The 22324-nt window shown below is 43.3% G+C and overlaps 1 protein-coding gene across 1 annotated transcript; it reads left to right on the top strand.

Moving 5' to 3' along the window:
• Nucleotides 1–1207: 1207 nt before the first annotated feature.
• Nucleotides 1208–21846, top strand: NICOL1 (NELL2 interacting cell ontogeny regulator 1). Its single transcript, XM_074275601.1, has 3 exons — nucleotides 1208–1577; nucleotides 8295–8383; nucleotides 19973–21846. The coding sequence occupies exons 1-3, from the start codon at nucleotides 1229–1231 to the stop codon at nucleotides 20036–20038; spliced, it is 504 nt and encodes a 167-aa protein (XP_074131702.1). The 5' UTR covers nucleotides 1208–1228; the 3' UTR covers nucleotides 20039–21846.
• The last annotated feature ends 478 nt before the right edge of the window (nucleotides 21847–22324 follow it).

The following is a 22324-nucleotide window of genomic DNA, read 5'->3' as shown; positions in this document are numbered from 1 at the left end:
TTCAAGAGGGGAAATCGAGTGCCCAAAGTCACAGAGTCTAATAGGGGCAGAGAGCCCAGCTCTTCTGACTTCTGGGGGAGGTAGACTTCTCAGACAATGTCATAGGCTACGCATTTAGTCCTGTTTGGCAGATGGATCTTTCCCCCCCCAAATTCCACCCAACTGGCCTTCATTTAATGGCAAGTCTAGAGTCCTGGGTTTTATATATAAATTAATGGGGTTAAATGACTTGTCCAGGGTACCGCCTCTGAAGCACACTTTGAACTCAGGTTCTCCTGACTATTTCCGGTAATCACTGTCACTCAACTGTCCCTCCTAGGTTTTATTTCTGACCCTCCCCCCCATTAGTTCCTGTGAGATGTTGAACAAGTCACATTCCTCTGGGCTAATTTTCCTCAAATGAAAAATAAGAGGAGACTCATTCAGCTCGGATACTCTACCTCCTCAAGGTCCTTTCAAACGCTTGAGCGCTTTGCAATTCAGGCTCCGTATGGCTGCTCCTTTCTCTCCTCCCCCACCTCCCACTTTGTCCTAGCAGAAGCAGTCCCGGCAGTCCTAATCTTACAAACAAACCAAGCCTGGATTGCCCGGAAGACTTCAGTCCCAGCTTGGTTCGGTCTCCCTCTGGGGTAACTTGCCCATTCCAAATATCATTTACATCTTTTAACAGACAGCCACTTTATAAGATTGAGCGATCTCTACGGGCTTCTCCAGCCCTGAAAGTTGATGGTTTGTGAGTCCATCTCCTATCTCTACAGACTCTTCCTCAGGATCTCCTTAGCTCTCTTGGCAGCCCTTGTTTCTAGCAAGGAGCTATTCTAGCCTGCCTGTCTTCTTTCTTCCTTCTAAATTATGATGTATTTCATATCATGTATCAGTGACTAGGCACTAGCCTCCTTACAGTCTTCAATCTGGAAAGCGGGGGGAGGGGGTATTATCCTATTCTGAGGGAAGTAATTGAGGCTTTGCATTGCAGCCCCCTTGCTCTCTCGTGTGGCCCTTTCTACTCAGTAAGATGATAACAGTATTAGATGGTGCGCGCAGAATATTCTCGGTTCAAAGCTCAAGGGCCTTCCGGTTATGACGTTCTGAGATAGTCCCTTTAAATTCCATTCTTCATAGAGGCTCCCTCCCTCCCTTTCCGCCCCCCCCCCCCTTGGGATGTTGCTATAGTGAATCTCCTTGGCAATGACCCTAACGGGGTGGGGTGGGGGAGACCCGGGGACGCATGCTCTGTGCCGGCTGGAGGGATTCCGCCCCGAGCTGGGGGTCCCCAAACAAAGGTGCTGGAAGGGCGAGGCTGCGTGGGCATCGTCGGGCACGGAGCTTAGACACGTCTGCGGGGAAGGCGGTCGCAGCGCAGTCGTGTCCCATCCATCTCTCTCCGATCCTTTCCTGGAGTTTCTGGGCCGCGCGCTGCCGAGCGCACACCCCGCGGGGCAGGACACTCGCTATGGCCGCTCGGCCCGCCGCCGGGGCCCCGGGATCGATGCTGCTCCCGCTGCTGCTGCTGCTGCTGCTCGTACCGCGGCTTCTCACTGCCGAGCCCGCGTCAGGAAGCGTCATCCCGGCAGAAAGTAGGTGTCCGGCTGCCCCTCCCCTCCCCTGGCCAGCGGGCTCATTTCAGCCCAGCGCCCTCCACCTCCCCCGTGCGCCCTGTGTGGCGCTCGCTCCCCGGTCCGGTGGGCCCATCTCTTGTGCGCACCTGCCTCCCGGGCCCGTGGGTCCATCTTTGTCCCGCTCTATTGTGCGCCCAGTCCGGGCCGGCCAGGTGCCTGCCTCCCTGATGCCGGAGTGCCCACCCCAGCCCCGCTCCCCCTCCCCGGTGCGCCCACAGCGGTCTGGCTTGGCGCATCCATCTTCGCGGCCTGGTCGTGAGCCAGCCCCTCCCCTTCTCCGGGACAGGTGCGCTCAGCCCGGTCCTACCTCCCCGCGTACGGGACACCCTCCCATCCTCCTCTTCGGCCTAGATCTCGGCCTACGCCGGCTAGCTCCGGATCGGCGTCTCCCTCCCCGCGCTCACTGCGCCCCGCGCAGCCCGCGCCTACCTGTCCTTGGCCCCGACTGCAAGGGCTTCCCGCCCCACCCCATGTGGGCCAGGCCCCTGCGCCTCGGCCCGCGCCGCGTGCCCGTCTCCGTTCGCCTGGCCTCGCCGGGAACCTCCCTCCCCACGACCCGACCCGTCACCTCCCTTCCCACGCCTGGCGGCTCCGTGGCGCCCCGCCCCGCGGCGCACGAGCCGCTCCAGCCACGTACCCAGCGTCCCTCCCCGGTGTGCCCTGCCCAGTCCACGCCGCGCATCCCTCCCTTCCCTAGGCTCGGGGCGCCCCCTATCGGACTGTGGGCGGGGAGGGGGTTGTTCAGACGCCCACCCTGAGATCGGCTCACGAAGCCGGTGGAAGCTGCCCGGGGGGGGGGGGGGAGGGGAGGAGGGGAAGAGGCGGGGCGGGGAAGGACACCTCTCCCGCGGACGTGCCGTGGGGCATCATTTGGGTACCCCCGTGGGGCTAGGGGGGAATAGGTAGGGAGTGAGGTTCCCTGCAGTTAGGAAGCCCGGGGAGGCTTTGCTCCTGGCCCGGGTAGATGCCCACGGCGAGAGAAGGATGTCTGCGCTCGGACGGAGCTCCGGGGTCCACCCCTCCAGTTCCTCCGCCTTTCCTGGAGCCCTCTGGCAGCATGATGAAGACTTGGATTCCTTAGCATAATGTTTAAAATGCATTAAATAAAAACCCATAAGATTTCAAAGAAAGTCAATTACACTGACATACAGTTATCGAGATATTTTGTAAAAGTTCAACAGAATCTCTAATCCAGGCCCGTTGTTCCACCGGGCCGCTTACCTGAGCAAAACCAGTCCCTTTCCCCTTACCTGCACTTCCCCAGTAGTATTTATTGAAGGCCCGCCCATCTGACTTCTACCGCAGCTCCAGCTTTCTTCGTAATGGTCCTTTCTCTAATCTTAACTTCCAGCTTTGGGAATAGAAGGACAAAAATGACTCCCCCTCCTCCCTCTTTTACAACAGTTGATAAATGATAAACCAGACTGCCCAGAGGTGGATGACAAGGACCCGGAACCCGGCCCTAAACCCAAGTCTAGTGTGTCCCCATCGCAGGGGCGGTATTTCCCCTATCTTTCTATGACAATTTAGGGGCAGAGCCCTGCATTCAAATTCGGCTTTTTGTTCAGTTCTTTGCTCTTGTTATTATCCATGCTTGAAGATAGGTAGGATTTGTATTGGTTAGAAAAAAGGGCGGGGGGGATTGTGTTTCAAAGCTATAGAGGTGGAATAAAAGTGGAAGGCATGATGTGTGTGTGATTTTTTTTTTTTTTTTGAGGGAGGAGAGAAAGTATCTTTCTTTTGAAGAATTCCCTTCTGCTCTTTTCTGTCTCTTGAAATGTTTAATCGCTTTGTTCTTTTTTTAAAATATCATTCTCACTACCCTCAATTTTTTCCTCCTTTCAAAAAAACTTGATGTAGCAAAAAAGCATATTTAAGCAAAACAAATCTATGTTGTATCAGTCATGTCTGAAAATGTATGTCTCGTTTTGCACCTGTAGTTCATCATTTGTTTATCAAAAGTTGGGAAGCATACTCTATTACTCTTTTTTCCTTAATGGCAAGAGCCATTTGCCCAAGAATCGTGAAACCGCTTTGAGATTCAGGAGTTCCCAGTTCTTTTTTCTAAATTAAATATATTTACTTAAAACATAAATACAAAATGGACAAAACTAAAAACCCAACATTGTACACAACAAAACATGAGAGGATTCAAAGTATGTAACGATAAATTTCCATTTCTAGAAAGCATATATAATAAAAGGCATTGTATTCAGAAGTGTTCATCTTTACTTCTTTGAGGGGTTTTTTTTGTTGTTGTTCTGTACTGTGCCCTTTTTACTTTCTTCTTCTTTTCTCCTTTCTTCCCCCTCAGATTCTCTAAGCAGGCTACAGTTAAGCAGAGATATAGTTATGCACACATGCATACAAATATGTGCATATATACAGATACCTATAATACATACACATTCATATACATCTAAGTATAGTTGTACTCCATTTACTTTTCCTCTATTTCTCTGTGATAGATAAGTCCAAGTGTTCCATATTTTTCTAACTCCAACATCATTTCCTATGCAATATTCCAACCTTATACTATTTAGTTGTTTTGAATAATCTAAAACAACATTAATATGACTGACATAATGTCGATTTCTCTTTTTTGATTGAATCTTTTTTTATTTTAACTTTAACTTTCAAATCAATGATTGCTAGTCCTTCTTTATGGTTTACATCTCCATGTATAATAAATACATAAACAGTTTGTCTATTGAGTTCCTCAAAATTAGTCTTTGATTTTACCTGATATTTCTCTTGGCTCTTATATGTCAAATTTTCTATTAACTTCAGGTTGACTTTGTTTTCATAATCTTCTTGTTTTCTTGAATTGTACTTTTAAAACCGCCCATTCTCCTTATCGTCTCTCATTTGGCTTTTAAAGTCTTTTTTGAGTTCTTCTATGAATTTTCTTTTGGTCAGGTAACCATTTAAGGGTACTCTTCAGATAATGATGTACCTTTTAAATCAGTGGGTGCCTCTGAAGATCAACCCCAGTCTTTCTTATTCCCATAATAATTTGGTATATTTGGGTTCTTGCTCATTTTTTAAAATTTAAGAGCTTGTTAGTGTAATCATCTCTAGTCCTGGGGTGAGGGTGGGGGAATGGTGCCTCTGGTTTTGGGTCTTCTTTCAGTTCTCTGCTTTGTCCTAGAATCCAAAACCTAGAATTCCACCCTAAGTTCTCACAACCAGTGCTTCCCTGCTCCACTGATTCTGCACTCACCCAGCATGTTCTCGTTCCTTTTCACCCAGGGCAGCATCTCAGCAGCATAGCTGGCTTTCCTTACCAGCAGAGGTTCCCTCAATCTTCCCGACTCAGAAAGCTGATTCCCCAGAGTATTTGGGTGGGAAAAGTTCCGGTGTCTGAAACTGAGACTATCTATCAACCCGGATAACCTTAGGGCTTACTATATTGTTTCAGTGGAACTGATGAGAACAGGATAGCAATACCTAGTTTGAAATAAACGCAGCAAATTCATAATGGTCATCCTTTTTGGCAAAATGCAGGTTTATTTAGGATTTTGAGGTTACAGACAAAAATAGGAGGTAAAGTAGGCACCAGAAGTGGCAAATATGAAATAGAAGTGGGAAACCATGTAGTTAGCAAGCAAGGAAAAACACAAGTTCCCCAGAGAAACTCCCAATTAATCAAGAGAAAGGAAATAACTCTGTGAGATGGGAGTAAGCCATTGACTGGCAGGTTAGATTTATCAGAGTTAGCTAGAATAAGGAGATAGTCTCCATTAAAGGGAAGGCATTATGAGGGAGAGAAAAAGAGAGAGTACTTCATTGTGGGCTTAGTCCTGAAGAGAATTTAGCAAAGATCTTCAGCAGAACTAGCCTGAAGGTATTTACACTTCTAAATCTCCTTTTGATCTCTTTCTTCTGATCTTCTCCAATTGTCCTCCAAATGGGGACCATAGTTCTGCCCCAACTCTGATTTGCTTTTAACCACTCTATGTTTGCCTTGAGCTGCAGTTTTGTCTTGTTTGTGAGGGAAATCTGGAGAGCTTGGGGTTTTCTGACTTACTTTTCCATTTTCTTAGAATCCTCTCCTGAGATCCTAATTCCTTAAATTTTCCTGGAGGTGAGTCTAGCCCCTTCTTTCACCAATCCATCCTTCCATAGATTGACTGGCAAAATTATCTTCCAAATAAATAAGTCTGACCCTGTCCCTTCCCTGCTCAGAATCTTCCTAAAGCTCATCATTGCTCCTAGGATAAGCTTCAGACTACTCAGCCTGGCATTTAAGGTGAACAGTCTGGATGAAAGAAAGCTTTCTATTCTGATTTCATATCAGCTTCCCACACTGTATTTTATGGCCAGACTGGATGTTTCCCAACTCAACAGGCTATCTCCCCCAGTTTCCCCATCTTTAAACTAAGATCACCCAGTGGTAATATTCACTTTCTCAAGTCCCTTACATCTCTGACATTCTCCAATCTAAGGATCCTTCTATTACTGGCATTCAATGCCCTGTGATCTATGTCCTATATCCTTACAACTCTTGCCTCCTGTGCTCTGAGGCCCTTCCTAGATGTTCTCAGCTCCTTCTAGCTTGCCCTGAAATAGAATTCCTTTTCCATATGCAGATTGTCTTCTCTCTCTCACCCCCACCAACTCGCTATTCTTGTTCACTACTCACTTGCCTACATTTCCTCAAACATGTCTCACACTCAAAGAACACAGTATAAAGACTCAATTCTTATCAAATACTTTTTAAAAAAGGAAAAGGACAAAGAAAACAGGTGCCTAGATAGGGTAGCACCTTTGAAGAAGGATATTGACAAAGAGCTACAAAACTTCGACTCAACAATACCATTGTTGGGTCTATATCTCAAAAAGATTTTTTTAAAGGGTAAAGGGCCTATTTCTATAAAAATATATATGGCACCTTTTTTTTTTTTTTTTTGCATGGTGGCAAATTGTGTGGATGCTCATCAATTAGGGAATGGCTGAACAAATTGCGGTATATGATTGTGATGGAATACTATTGTGCTATACGAAATGATGATTGGGCTGATTTCAGAAAAACGTGGAAAGACTTTCTTGAGTGATGCAAAGTAAACTGAGCAAAACCAGGAAAATATTGTCCATAAAAACAGCAGTAGTGTATGATAATCAATGAATGACTTAGCTATTCTCAATAAGACATTGATCCAAGACAATTCCAAAGGTCTCATCCAGAGAAAGAACTAATGGAGTCTGAATGCAGATTAAATCCTACAGTTTTTTAGTTTATTTGTGTATGTGTGTATGTGAGGAAGGGGAAAAAATTGGAGCTCAAAATTTTAAAAAAATGTTAAAATTGTCTTTACATGTAATTAGGAAAAATAAAATATTATTTGAAAAATAAAAGCTTACCATAGATTATCACCACAGAAACAGTAACAACAAAAGAAGGATATTGCCAAGCTGGAGTGGGTCTGGAAGAATCACTAGGTTAGGCATTAGGAAGAGATGAGTGTCTTGAAGTATCTAAAAAAATTGTCATGGGGAAAGAGTAATTAGTATTAGCATCAAGAATGAAATAGTGGCTTATATTGAATGAGGGTTTGGAAAAGTGCTTTTGTGTCTTCTCCTTCAAGAGACCAAAAGGTTCCGTAAAAAGAGCACTAGCTCTTTTTAATTTTAATTTTAATAATTCAAATTCTGCCTTTGATAGTCACTACTTGAGTGAGCTTAGGTAAATAAGTTCACTTCTCTGAGACTCGGTTTCTGACACTTTCAGTTTCATAGATCCAGATCTGGATCTTTAGGAGTCATTTAGTCCTATGTTTAGAAGAACTGCATGTATTTAACCTATATTGGATTACTTGCTCTCTAGGGTAGAGGAGATTGAGAGAGAAAAATAGGGTTTTGCAAGGGTGAATGTTGAAAACTGTCTTTGCATGTATTTTGAAAAATAAAAAGCTATTATGAAAAAAGTCATTTAGTCCAATCCTTTCATTTTATACATGATTAAATTGAGTCTCAGAAAGGTTAGTCAGTCAGTCAATAAACATTTATTTTGGGCTTACTATGACATATTCAAGATCATACAGAGAGTCAATAGTGAAGATTTGAATGAGGGTTCTCTGCCTTGAAATCCTAAATCTCATTCTGGATATTCTGCTTGAGCCCAAAGGGAAAAATTAAGAACAACATAGGTAAGTTACAAGGATGCAGATTTTAGGTGGTTATAAGGAAAAGGTTCTCAGCTGTTCAAGCTATCTAAAAGCAGAAGAGGTTATTTTATGGGACAGTGAGCTCCCCCATTGCTGGAAGTCTTGAAGTGGTGTTTGGATAACTAAGGACCCTTCTAGCTACAAGCCTGTTCCTTGTTAGGTTTGCAGCTGCATCTTCATTTGGTAGGATTTGGACTAGAAGATGTCTCTGCGTTGTCATGGATCCTCATGTCTTATCTCTAAGCAGAACTAGTTTTACTTCCTCCCTTTCCATAATTCCACTACTGCAGGATGTAGGAGGAGCCTTCTGGGGATGTTTGCAGTCTCACCTGGGGTCTTCATTCCTCCAAGCTCTGCTACTAATTTATTGTGAGGGACATTGGGGAAATAGATCCCCCCTTTCCTCCGTCAGTTGAGCCATTGGGACCAGATGATCCCTAAGGTGGTTTTCCAAATGGGGATACTCTAGTTGACCCTGACATTTTAAGCCTCTCTCTGTTTCCTCCAGGTCGACCTTGTGTGGATTGCCATGCTTTTGAGTTCATGCAGAGAGCCCTCCAGGATCTGAAGAAGACTGCCTACAACCTTGACACACGGGTGAGTGTCTGCAGAATGAAATCATGGTTTGCCTAGAGGGAGGAGCTTGAAAGCATTCTGATATCTTCCCCTTGAGGAAATTGAAAAGTATGGTGGGAAAAACACTGGATTTAAGATTATAGGAGCTGAGTTCAAATGCTGCCTCCATTACTACCTGGAAAATGTTGGGTAAGGCAGTTCACCTCTTTGGGACTCAGTTTCCTCATTTGTAAAAGAAGAGATTGGAACTTCTGAAGTTCCTCCCAGCTTTAAGACTCTATGACTAGATTGCCTTTTATTTTTATAATTTTTTTTTAGTTCATAGTACTAGTAGCTAGAATTTGTGTGGGGTTTTAAGGTTTGCAAAGTGCTTTCCATATGTGATCTCATTTGATCCTCACAATAGCCCTGAGAGGTACATGCTGTTATTCCTATTTTATAGATGAGAAAAATGAGATTGAGAAATGAAGGGAGAGGTTTCACAGCTACATACATATCTGAACCCAGGTTTTTTTGGCTCCAAATCTATCCCCTTTCTGTACCGTATACCATCCTCTCTCTTTAGGGGAGAGAACACACTCAGGAAACACTGAAGGGGAACAGTGTAAGCATTCACTAAAAATAAAAGGGAGCACAAAACATTTCAGCTTGGAGGGATCTTCGCATGTCAGAGCTAAAAAGGAACTCAGAGATGTGATACAAGCTTCTTGTTTCATGGAGGAGGAAGCTAAAACATAGTCAGTCCATAAGTAGTTATTAAGTGCCTGCTATGTTCTGAGCACTATGCTAAGCACTGAGGATATGAAGAAAAGCAAATGCTTGATTCCTGCCCTCAAGGAGCTTACATTCTGATGGGGGAAGCAACATGCAAACAACTATGTATTTTCAAGATAAAAAATCAGTAGTAATCTCAGAAGAAGGTTTTAGTAAGGAGTAGGGATGGGGTTTGGGAAGAAGAAGCAAAAGACTTCCCTTTAGTCACATAATTGATGGCAAAACTGGGATTAGAAACCAAGTCTCTTAGCTCCCAATTCAGTGCTTTTGTTTTATTACAATGCTTCTATTGAGTCTCTAAAGAGTGACTTAAGTTATTGGACTGGAGGAGTTGAAAGAGAAAGAGAGAAAAATCATAATCAGATCTCATGTTTCTATAAAACCTTAAGAGGTACAAAAGTTTCCTCATATTAACTTTGAGAGGTAAGTATTATTAGTCCAGTTTTACAGATAAGAAAAGAAGGTCCTAGAAAGGTAAAGGTCAAAAAGCAAATTAATGTTGGAGCTTGGATTTAAACCCAAATCTTTTAGCTCACAGATCTAGATTTTATGACTGAGGGTGAAAGGCTTGCTAATTTGAGAAGGATAGGGTAAGTTTAAGAACTGGGCTTGTGATTTCATTGGCTCTTGTGAGGAAATTCCCTCTACCAAGCGGGCATAAGCAATTTCTCTGTTACTCATCGTCTCAGAAAGTTGCTGTACGCTCCAAGGTGTCCCATTGAATAATGTTCCTGTTCTGGAATCAATAAGACCTTGAGTTCAACTCAACTTCTGACACTGGCTAGTTGTGTGACCTTAAGCAAGTCACTTAGCTCTATTTGCCTCAGTTTCCTTATTTATAAAATGAGCTTGAAAAAGAAATGGCAAATCGCTCCAGTACCTTGCCAAGAAAATCCCAAATGGCATCATGAAGACTTAGCTATGACTCAAATGACTGAATATCAATAATAACAGAGAGCCCTAAGAGATATGGGACTTGCTTGTTATCACATAGCGAGCATGTGTCAGAGGCAGAATTTGAACTGAGATCTTCTTGTTTCCAATGCCAGATGACTGGTTACTATGCCAAAATGGCACATACATGCAACCCATTATATTATAGGAAGGCAATATAGTATAATAGGCAGAGCTGTAAACCTAGAGTGAGGAGCTGATTTTAAATTCTGACTTTGCCCCTAATTATTTCCGTTCACTGAGACTGATTTATCTTTTATAAAATGAGGGTAATGATAATTGTGTTGTGTTAGGGTTATTGTGAGATAGGCATTTTATGAATAATGTAGAAATGTGATTTATTCCTTTGATACTCCCTTTAACAGTGCAGATTATAACCCATCTGGCTTTGTCATACACATCCTCCCATGAATCACAGGGTCTCCATCTGATGGACTGAGCTCCATCTAGAGCTTTGACATTGTCTGGGAATGAGTAGAGTATGTGGATTGTCCATTGGGTTTTTTCTTGTTCCAACTCCCTGACTAATCCACCTGCTTTTTTTGTTCTGTTTCTCTTGATAACCTCTCTCATGATGTGGCTCTTGGAGAGTGTTTCCTTAGTAGTATGTTAGGATCCACTCGTACTGAGAATGTATCTCTTCATTGCTCTTTGGGTGAGCTCCAACTTTAATCCTTCAGAAACTATATTATTACATGGCATAGGTATACGTAATACTTCCATCATTGGAAAAGTACCAAAGTTAGATATGTGGACCTTGTATCAGGAAAAACTTTGGTTGTCATTAGGATTTCTAAGGCCCTCCTTCCTGTTCTCATTTTCAATTCTCAGACCAGTTCACTGCCCATCTATGGGATCTGTTCACAATATATTCACTGATGAATTAATTCAATGGAATTTTTGTCCAAAGAGTTTCATTTAAAAAGCTCTGTAGTGTTTTGGAATTTGATAAAATCAACCTGAGGTTATCCACAAACAGAAGAATACAGGGAATCTCTCTTCAATATGGACTCTCTGGTAGATATCTTCCTTCACATTAAAAATTATCTTTGGAGAGTTTATGTCTCTGTTTTATACTTTCTTTGGTATCCAAAATCAGAGGATTATCAAAGTAATTCCTCCACCTTTTAAGGAATCTAGTTGGATTTTGATATGTGAGTGGTAGTCAAATTTTGCTCTGTAGAATCAAATATATTATAGTCAACTTATGGTCAATAAGTGCAGTGAGATCTGGTATTCTCTCATCTTTGGCTAGGCCCATATCCCAGAGAGATCATATGAAAGAGGAAAAGAACCTATATATTAGAAAATATTTACAGCAACTCTTTTCATAGTAACCAAAAGTTGGAGATTAGGGAGTTGTCTTCTTAGTGGGAAATGACTAAGCAAATTGTAGAATATATAAATATATATACATATATATTTTTTCATATAGGGATGTTAGAGTACTGTAAGAAATTACGAAATGTATGATTTCAGAAGAAATTGGGAAGACCTCTGTGAACTGATATAGATCAAAGTGAATAGAGCTAAGAGAATGACAACATAATAGAGAAAAACAGCTTTCAAAAGCTTTAGAACTCTGATCAATGCAATAAACCACAAGACCAGAGAACTGAAGATGAAATAGGCCAGTCACCTTCTGCCGGAAAGGTGATAAAGTTAAAAGGCAGAGGGATTTGGGGATATAGCTGATGTAGGAAATTTATTTGGCTGTATTATGCATGTTTGGCCAGCTAGGTTGTACAATGGAATTAGAAAGATTCATTTTCCTGAATTCAAATCCAGCCTGAGATACTTGTTGAAATATATGGGAGCCACCTGACAGTGACTGTTGGAGATTCAACCCAGAATGGATCTCCTCTTGTGAGAAGATGATACAAGGAGACTGAGAGGCCATTGCTGTTCTCTGACCTCTCTGACTGCAAGGCTGTTGCTGTTCTCTGACCTCCCTCCTCTTCCCTCTGCCTCCAATTTATCTCATTCCCACTCTGTAACACCAGCTCTGCAACTTTTTCAGATATTATGATCCACAGCTGTGGAGGCTCTTGGAGAATTGACCTGCCCCTTAACACACAGTAGCTGTGTGATCTTGAGCAAATCACTTAAATCTGTTTGCCTGTTTCCTCATCTATAAAATGAATTGGAGAAGGGAATGGCCAATCACTACAGGATCTTTGCCAAAAAATCCCAAGTGGAGTCACAAAGAGTCAGACAAAACTAGAATGATTGCACAAATGCATGTTTATGATGAAGCTACTTTTTAAAAATTGTTGGCAAGAAGAGACAGATCTGGCTCAGTTGGATCTGCTTTTCAGTTTTCCGTAGGCTTCTTTTCCTCCTTCCACTGCTAATCAGTGTTTTATGAAGCAATACTGTCCATAATCTTCCACTGTTCTTCTCTGTGAGATTTTATAAGTGAGTTTACATTTTAAACAGTATTGTCTTTAGCTGCCAAACCTCCTCAGTTGTCAACTGTTTATTGGCTGAAGTGGTTTCTAGAGTCTTTTGGTCTCTTCATCGTGGCATTTGATTTGCATTGATTGAAAATCCTTAATAAATGGTAGTAATCTGCATTGATGTCTGTTCTTTTATCCATTTCCCATTTTTTGAAAGCATTTCAATGACTTGAAGTATTATCATCTTCTCATTTTTATCTTCCTTCTAATTTTGTTGATTTTTGTCTTTGTTCTAACAAATTAGCAGACTGTATGCAAACAACTAAATGATTCTCACAATGGTAACCATTTCCTGACTTTAAGATTCCCGGTTCATTTTTTGTAATGTTACTCGGTCCTTATCATGTCTAGTGCCTTCTAACTCTCTTCTTGAAGATACATTCCCACTTGGGCAAGAGCTTCTACAAGCCTTTAGTCTTTTTTCTTTCTTATTCCTGAGCCATGATTCCAATATATTTTTCAGTCTTACCCTTTGTCCATCTTGCCTTTAAAGCCACTGTGTATGCAGGTCTATGTTGATTTAATTTCAAGGGTATCATTGTGTTCTTCATAAGATTCTTTGTCCCCTCTGCCTCAGATGTTGGTTTGCAAGTTATAACTACATTTACAGTGGTCTTTTTGCAAATACTTATCTAGAGTATCTTAACATAAAATATCTGGGTATCCCATGAAATGTCAAATGTTTCTTATTGGCCATGAACGCATGATCAAGTCAATTTGTTCACCTTCCTTTGACTTTTTTTCTTTCACTCCTCCAAGGAGGCAAATGAACAATTCTTCCATTCCTTTTGTCTTCTAGTTTCATTTGTGGCAGGAATGTCAAGGTGGATAGAATCTATTCTTTTCCCCAGTGATGCATCATCTTAGTTGTCACTGGGCAAAGGTCTGACTCTCAAAGTTGTTCAGTCATCTCTGATTCTTTGTGATTCCATTTTGTGTTTTCTTGGCAAAGATAATGTTTTTCTATTTCCTTCTGTAGCTCATTTTATAGCTGAGAAAGTTGAGGTGAATAGGATTAAGTGACTTGTCCATGATCACAGTAAGTGTATGAGACCGGTTTTGAACTCATGAAGATGGAGCTTCCTGATTCCAGGGCCTGTACTTTATTCACTTCACTACATAGCTGCCCTCTCAAATTCCCTCCCTTCACATTTAAATTGGCAAATAGCTAAGTGAATGTTTCCAGATTGTCTAAACCAGGGTTCCTTCACTTTTTGTGTGTTATGGACCCCTTGGGCAGTCTGGAGAAGCTTGAGGGTCCCCTTTTGGAAGAATGTTTTTAACGGCATAAGATAACAAAGACAATAACCATGGAGATCATCAAATGCTTAAATACCATTGGAAAAGTGGGTTGCTCCTGATAAGTGAAAATCAGCCCAGACTGGGGTTTGATTGATTGATTAATGGGTGGGTAGACTTTTTCTAAGGTGTGGATGGGCTAAGAAGTGCTTAGCCCCTTTGTTTGAGAAAGTGACTAGATCATGAAACTCAGTTGTCTTCTGCAGTTCAGATAAAAGAATTCATCCTCATTCAGACTACTCAGATTGAATCATGGAAGGGAAGTGGTGGAGACTTTCAAGGGTGTGAGTTTAATGCTTTTTTTAGGATTAATATTCATCTAGATTAGATTCTCTGGGTAGGGAGACCCTGGGTAGGATTACTAAAAGGGGAGCAGAAACAGAGAAAGAAGGGACCATAGGCCGATTTGCCTCATTGAAGGTGTGAAGAAGGGAATTAAGAATCAGATTTAATTTATGAGAAGCTTAAGGAGAGCTGAGGAAAATCCCACCCTTTTTCAAGGGTGATTTGTAGAGAATCTTAAATATACCGGCTTAGACCCCACTTTTAGAAAGGGCCACCATCCTCAGCAATGCATTTTAGAGGTAGCTGCAGAAGTTAGTTTTGGGTCCTCAGACTTCCTAGGCCCAGCTTTTGGAGACAGTTTTTGGAGCTTTTGAACAACTGAGGAGCAGGACCGTAGGGCTATGGCTAGGCTCGGATTTGGGGCCATTCAGAGGGGCCCCACATGGGGAGATTTGTGCTCCATGCCATGAACAGGGACATTTGTCTTAAACTGTTCTCAAAAGAAGCCCCAGTCCTGTACCCTGTGTGCAGCCAGAAGGACATTGGAAGAGGAATTGCCCAGAGAGGTCCAGCCTTCTACTTTCCCTGCCTTCTAATCTCAGGATTAGGAGTGACAGGGAGCTTTGGCCAAGCTCCCCCAACTCCATCACTATTTCTGAACCCAGAGTAATTTTGGCTTTGGCAGCTAAGTCTGTTGATTTTCTTTTTTCGTACAGGATCCACTTAATCTGTCCTAACTCAATATTCGGGCCCTACCTGCCCCTCACCCTATTGGGTAATGGGGTTTGAAGGGAAATTGAGGAAATGTTTTGAGACTTTCCCTCTGCCCTGTCAGTCTGGGGACTAATTATTTAAACACTTATTTCTTGTCTTTTCTTGCCCAGCTCTCCTTGTTTGGGGAATGACCTGATGGTGAAGCTGGGGACCCAGATCTCTTTTCTCAGACTCAGGGGGCACTTTTTGTGCTTCTTTTCAGGCCCTCCCATATCCCATCTGAAATCTGGGAGGAAGTGGACTCCTCTGGAATCCCAGGGCAAGCCATTCATGCTGCCCCAGCCATAGTACCCTCCCTTCTGGATTCCTAACTCTCACTGAATCCAATGATACACAATGGGAGGCTAGAAGGGGATCACTACCCTTGATCGAAAAATGCCAGTTTCCTTGTAATATTTCCAGCTCCCAGTTAAAAACTGAATGGGGAATACCACATGGTGCAAAATCTCAGAGCTGTTAATGAGGCCATTATTCCTGCTCATCCAGTAGGGCCATCTTCATGCTAGATTCCAAGGGATACCCAATGGTTTTCCACTTTAGAACTTAAAGATGTCTTCTTTTGTATCCTACTCCATAAAGATTCACAATCTCATTTTGCTTTTGAGTGGACACTTCTGGGGGAACTCAACCCCACCAGCTGATAAGGCCAGTCCCCCATCTATTTGGCCAGGCACTAGGAAAAGACTTAAGCAGTCTGATCCAGGATGTAGATAACATTTTTTAAATCTGCAGGCCAAGCTGGGAGGCTTCTCTGGCTGCCGTACAAGCTCCTTATTTTCTAGGCTCCTGGGGTGGTTGGGTATACTTATCTGAGGCACACATCACCTGTCTATCTGAGCCATAAACTGACCCCCACCTCTCAGTCACTCACAGCAGAAAGAACACAAGCTAGCTTGTCTCTTCCTGAGCAGCCACAAACAAACAGCTGGGCACTTTTCTAGGGATGGCTGGATTTTGTATCTGGATACTCAACTTTGGGGCTATTGCAAAACCACTTTATAATTCTATTCAAGTCCCTGACATATTCCCCCCTCCCTAGACAGGAGATCTGCCCATGTCAAGGCTTTTAAGACTGAGAACTAAATTCACCTCTGCTCCTGCATTAGCCCTACCTAATTTGGAAAAACCTTTCATTATGTTCATTGATGAATGGTGGGGTCAAGACTTTCTTGGGAGTTCTAACTCTCTTCTAGGACCGGTCTGTAGCTTACTTTTCTAAACATCTTGATTCTGTGGCCTCTCCTGTCTCAGAGCTGTGACTGCTATGGCCTGTTTAATTGAGAAGTCTCTAAACTCATTCTTGGCCAACCTTTGGAGGTCCTAGTTCAGGGCATTTTGGAAGCTAAAGGCCATCAGTGGCTGGCCAGCGGAAGGCTTTCTAAATATCAGATCACTCTCGATTTAATTCTTTGGGTCTATCACACTCTCAATTCAGTCGCCACACTGCCGGGTTATATTATTCATAGTAATGAAAAAACTTTAGATTACTTCTCCGCTAGCTGCCCTGACTTGAGGACATTCCCTTTGATAACCTAGATGATGAATGATTTACTGATGGGTCCAGCTTTGTGGAAAAAGAAAGGAAATGGGCTCCTCTGTGGTTAGTCTTAATAGCACCTAAGAGGCTGAACCACTTCCTCCCGGGACCCCTCCTTGGAGGGCTGAACTCATTGCCCTCCCCATAGCTTTAGAATTGGGGAAAGAACTGAGTGTTAACATTTGTACTGATTTCAAATACCCTTGATTGGAAAATGCCAGTCTCTCTGTAACATTTCCAGCCTCCCAGTTAAAAACTAAATGGGGAATACTACATGATGCAAAATCTTAGAGCTGTTAATGTCTTTTTTATATGCTCGTGGAACTATATGGAAAAAAGGAGACTTTAACAGCTAAATATTCCTCTATTAAGCATGCAGGGAAATACTACAGTTACTGCAAGATGTCCATGAATCTAGAGAGGTTTCTATTATATTTTGCAAAAGACACCAAAGGGGGGGTTTCACTCCAGGCCAGGAGTAACAGGCTTGCAGACTCAGCCATCTGAGTTGCTGCACGTTTGCCCCTAACCATGGCATCAGTATTTTCCCAAAGCCCTGACTCTTAAACACTTTTCTACAGTCCCCAAGAACAAGCCCTTGCTAAGGAGAGAGGATACACTCTTTCTTCCTCCAGGTAGTTTCAAAAACTCTCAGGCCAGTTTCTAATCCCAGAGGTAAGCCAATGGAAGCTTCTCTTTGGTCTCTATCAAGCTACTCACTTGAGAAAGAGTACCCTCCAGTCCCTTGTGAAGCCTTTTCCCACTGGTCATAAACTAGGAGAAACCATTAGGCAGGTTTTCGCAAGCCCACCCAATTTGTGCCCAGGTGAATCCTTGAAGGTGCCATTAACCCCCTCCTTCTTTTAATACCTGTTCACCTATCCAGGAAAAAATTAGCAGATAAGACTTTACACTTATACCCCCATGGAGGGGTTTCAAATTACTTCTGGGCTTGTTGGGCAGAAGTCTTTTCTTGCAGGACTAAAAAAACTTAGGAGGTTTTAAAATTTTTGATAAAGAAAATTTTACCTTGTTTTGGCCAACCTGGCTCTTTACAGAGTGACAGAGTGATAAATAACCCAAATTGGCTGAGGCACTTAAAATTAATTATTATTTCCATTCTTCCTGGTATCCTCAGTCTTCAGAGAAGATAGAGATATTCTCAAGTGAATCCTTATGAAGTTGTGCCTGGAGACACCCTCTTGATAGAACTACTTGGGGTTCACATTACACTTGAGGGAACACTGAATTCATCCCCTTTGAGCTTTTAGATGCTAGGTCTTTCTTAACCTCTGACAGTCTTGTAGCTTGGGAACGTTTGATCACTCAGTTTGCCACACCACTTGGGATAGTTCAGAAGGCCCTTTCTGGATTTGTGAATGAATATCTCCCTAAACTGGTATCTGCTTCATACCCAGACCGTCACCCTAGTAAACCCAGGGGACATGGGATACTTGAAATCGTGGAAGGCTCAAGGCACAGATCCTCTGGGCGCAAAGTAGAAAGGACCATCCTGGGTCCTTTTCACCACTTCGACTGCTGGTAAACTCAAAGGCCTTCTCAGCTGGACTCATGTTTCCGGAATAAAACATGTTATTCCTGTTACCTTTTCTCCTCTGGACCTTCCTGGCTATTCATGTGAACCCATAGAAGACCTGAAACTTGTATTCTGCAAGACCCCTGATAATCCTAGAAATGTAGAGGGAACTTTTCTGTCCCCCTCTTCCTCCTCTTTGCCTTTTTTGCTGTTACTTTCCATTTTCTCCATCCCATACTTCTTAAACCATTTTCTCTGCCCCTTTCACCACATATCCCAAGGACGAAGGCTCCAAGTACTCTCTCCAGTACTCTCTAGCCTACATCATGGGGTTTTATCACTGGGGAGACTGGGAAACTCTGTGGGCAGTGGGAACATCCACGATTGCTGGGTACATGCACCATCAGCATTATCAAGGCAACCCACATCTATGACCTAATGCTCTATTTGCAAAGACCCATTTCCAGATGTCACCATCTTGGCCCTGGATATCACTCTATTCATACTAGGAACCGGGACATTAACTTTTACTACAAGTACAGTCAGAGCAAGTGAATGCAGCCCTTCTAACAAGTGTCATACATTCACCTCAGCCACCTGTACTAGCTCTCCTGCTGGGTCAAACTCTCACCGTACCTATGACTATGGACCATCTATAGAGATAATTTGTGGATCCCCTATTCCAAAATTATTCTAGCAAATTCACCCACGATACTTCTGCTTTGCCCCCTTCCCAGCCTAGAAATTTCTCCCTGATATCCGGAAAACTGATGTCCCCATTGGTATAATGTCTTGCAATTATATTGACCCTTAGGGAGACCTAACCAGGAAGCAATTACAGAACCTGACCTCAGGCACTATCTGTACTTTTCTCTGTAAGATAAGTCTCCCCTAGAGAATATTTCAACCAGAAACTCCCTCAACCAGTCATCCTCACTATGTCTAAACACTCTGGCAAATCCACACTTGGCCACCTAAGCAGTCCTTCTGTTTATAACACTGTTGTTCCAACCACCTTTAATGAGACAAAAGCAAGGATTTTGGGAGAATGTTCCCTGACATTTGGGGAAAAGAATGGAAATGTTCATTCCCTGGGTTGGACACTCAGAAACATATCCCTTTCAACCTGATTGTTATCATTGACCAACAATATTACACCCTCTTTCTGAGAACTCTAGGAATTCCTAGACTCATTGGCCATTATAGTCTTGAAAAACAGGCTGGCCCTAGATTATCTTCTCACCTTTAGTGGTTGTCTGTGCCCTTGCCAACACCTCCTGCTGAATGTACCCCAACCCCTCAGGGAAGAAAAGGGTGACTGGTTGTGAGACATTCATGAAAACCTCATCTCACCAAAGTCTTCCTCTGGATGGGACTACTGTGTCTACTGATCTCTATACTTACTCCAATTTTAGTGATTTGAGCCTGTGAATTCTTTTGGGATACCTGGCAACACCTTTCCTGGAACCCCAACATTTTGGGGGTACCCCTAAACCCATTGTAAGTTCCTTGAAAGCAGGGGCCTTTATGCCTTTGTTTGTATTTTTAATAACTCATTCAGGACCCTGGACAGAGTAGCTGCTTAATAAATGTTGACTAAATTCTTATGAATTGGTCATTCATATGCTTCTTGAAGACCTTCTAATCCCGTGGGATTGCACTGGATATAGGGGACCCAGAGTCAAAAGACCTCATTTTGAGTTCTGGCTTTTCCAGTTCTTAGATATATATGACTATGGGCAAGTCTCCTCCTATTTGGGTGCTAACTCCCCAATCTGAAAAATGAAGCGATTGGGCCAGATGATGTCAAAGGGCTGTAATGTTCTGTGATTCCATGTCCCTGCCCCCCGGGATCTGGTGGGGATGGGGGACAAGGTTATGATAGTAGCTGAGATATTAGAAGAGGACTTTGGAAAAGCTGAATCTTTACCTGGGTTATTATAGTTTCATGCGCCGGCATTAAAATGTTCACTTCTCTACTTCTTTTGCAGACAGAGACCCTCCTGCTACAGGCTGAAAGAAGAGCCCTGTGTGAATGCTGGCCAGCAGTGTCGTAGCCAAATCCTGTTTCTACCCTGCAGTTAGAAAAAATTCCAAACTGCAGGAAACTTTGGCTCAAGATGTTCCTCCCCGAAAGAAAAGGGGTTGTTCCTTCTCCTTCCCCCAGAGCACATCTCCCCTGCTTCTGCCTGCATTGCCTCAGCTGTGGCCCCCCGCACTGTGAACTGTCTCTGGCCCAGGGACCTCCCGGCACAAAGCGCCTTTGTCTGGGGTCCCTCCCACCCCCTTTTCAGGACCCCTCACTCCCACCTGGGCCCCGCCTCCCATCCATTCCAAGGTGCTAAGGTATTATTGACAAGGAGAGCTCCCAGAAGCTGCAAGCATCAAGGGGTGCTTTAGGCCAATTCAGTGAGCATTTGGCGCTTTCATCTTCCTGCTGCCTAGTTGTGAGTGTCTCTGGCCCTCTTTTTCTTCTTTGTCCCCTTTCCTTCTCTTTGTCTCTCTCTCTCCCACCCCCGCTCCTCTCTCCCTCTTTATCTCTCTGTCTCTCCCTCTCTCTATCTGTCTCTTCTTCCTTTCCTCCTTCCCCCTCTCTTCCTCCCTCCTTCCCCACTCTCTCTTTCTCCCTCTCTTTCCCTCCCTATTTCCCCTTCTTCTTCCTCTCTCCTCCTCCCCCTCACTCTTCCCCCCCCCCACATATCCACTCTCATCGCTTTTTCAGGAATCATCTCCATGGGAGGCGTCTCTTAGCTCTCTGCCCTGAGCTCATGCTAGCCCTCCTGGGCACATGCATTTGGCTTTTCCACCATTTCAAGCTCAGTGTGTCCCAAACTGAACTCATCCTCTGAAAAGTGGGGAGAGTAATACTTGCACTACCTACCTCACAGACCTGTCCTAAGGAAAGTGCTTTGAAAAACCTAAAAGCACTGAAGAATCGTGAGTTGCTCTATTTGTGAGTTATTATTTCTCCCACGTCTGCCCCGCTTCCCAACTTCCCTTTTCCTATTAACGGCACCACTGCTCTCCCGGACATCCAGGTCTGCAACCTTGGAGTCATCCTAGACCCTTCACTCCCTCTCCCTACTCCTCTTTCTCCCATCCAAACAGTTGTCAGGTCCTGCTAATTCTACTTTCCCACCTATTCCTGCATCTTAAATCCATTCTCATTTTTCTCCCTGCTCTATCTGGCCCCTGACCTAGTGCACACCCTCACTAACTTGACCAGGGTTATTGTGATAGAACCCTAATTGGTTTCCCTACTTCTAGTCTCACCCCTTTCCAAACAATCAGATAGCTGCCAAATTAATCTTAAGAATAATTCTGATCAGGATGATCCCTTGCTGAAAAGCTATCAGTGGCTACCCATTATCTTCAGGATAAAATGTGAACCCCTGATTTTGCAAATTCTAGCTGTCCACAATTTGGTTGCACCTTCTCTTGGTGGTATTTCCTAAATGCACTGAGCACCGGGGCCAGTCTGTACTATGTATTGCCCTGCAGGTCTTGTCCTGTATGCTCCTACCCCCGTGAAATCATGCAGATTGTCCTTGGGAGCTCCTGGAACATATTTTCTCTTTATTTCTGCTGGGTAAAGTTTGAGGCTCAACTCAGCCACTTCTTCCCTGAAGCCCTCTTGGATCCTTTCTTCCAACTTTTTGCTTCTTAGACTTTCCCACACTCCTTTGCTCCGTCTCCCCCTATCTTGTAAAAGACTTCTCAGTGTGTGTACCTTATCACCCTCTAGTAGACTGTAAGCCCCTTGAGGGCAGGGGCTGGGTCATTTGTCATCTTTGTATCCTGCTCTGAGCACAGGCCCCGGAGCATAGTAAGTACTTATAATAAATGTTTGTTGTATTGAGTGGAATTGAGTGTATCAATGACTGGCAAAGGCTTTGGGTCCCACCTTTCCTAAGTTTACTTGAGTTTTAATAAGAGACATGGGGCCCTAGCCCTAAAGTATATCTTTCTTTTAATACTGAGAAGTCTTTAGGCTATAACACAGAAAGACCTGAAGTAGGGCCTTTTCTCCCTGATATCCCCCTCACCTTTAGTTTATCTGAAAAATGGTAATAATAATAATAGCACCTATTTCCCAGCACTGTTGTGAAGAACAAAAGAAATAACACAAAACACTTAGCATTTCTATGAAGCTTCAAAGAGGGCATGTTATTATTAAATGCTAGCTGTTTCAGGAGAGAGATCACAGAGAAATGGGTTGTCAGAGCTGACATTCTGTGCTTAGAGTCTGGAGCATAGGGTTACTATCAAGCTTCAATTAGAACTGAAGGACCTTAGAACTGGAAAGTTAATCCAGTTCTTTTATTTCAATAAATGTGGAAACT

This window comes from Sminthopsis crassicaudata, chromosome 6, assembly GCF_048593235.1.
Source record: "Sminthopsis crassicaudata isolate SCR6 chromosome 6, ASM4859323v1, whole genome shotgun sequence".
Classification (NCBI taxonomy): Eukaryota; Metazoa; Chordata; class Mammalia; order Dasyuromorphia; family Dasyuridae; genus Sminthopsis; species Sminthopsis crassicaudata.
The sequence above is the reverse complement of the archived record's forward strand: the minus strand, read 5'-3'. Positions and strand labels throughout refer to the sequence as shown.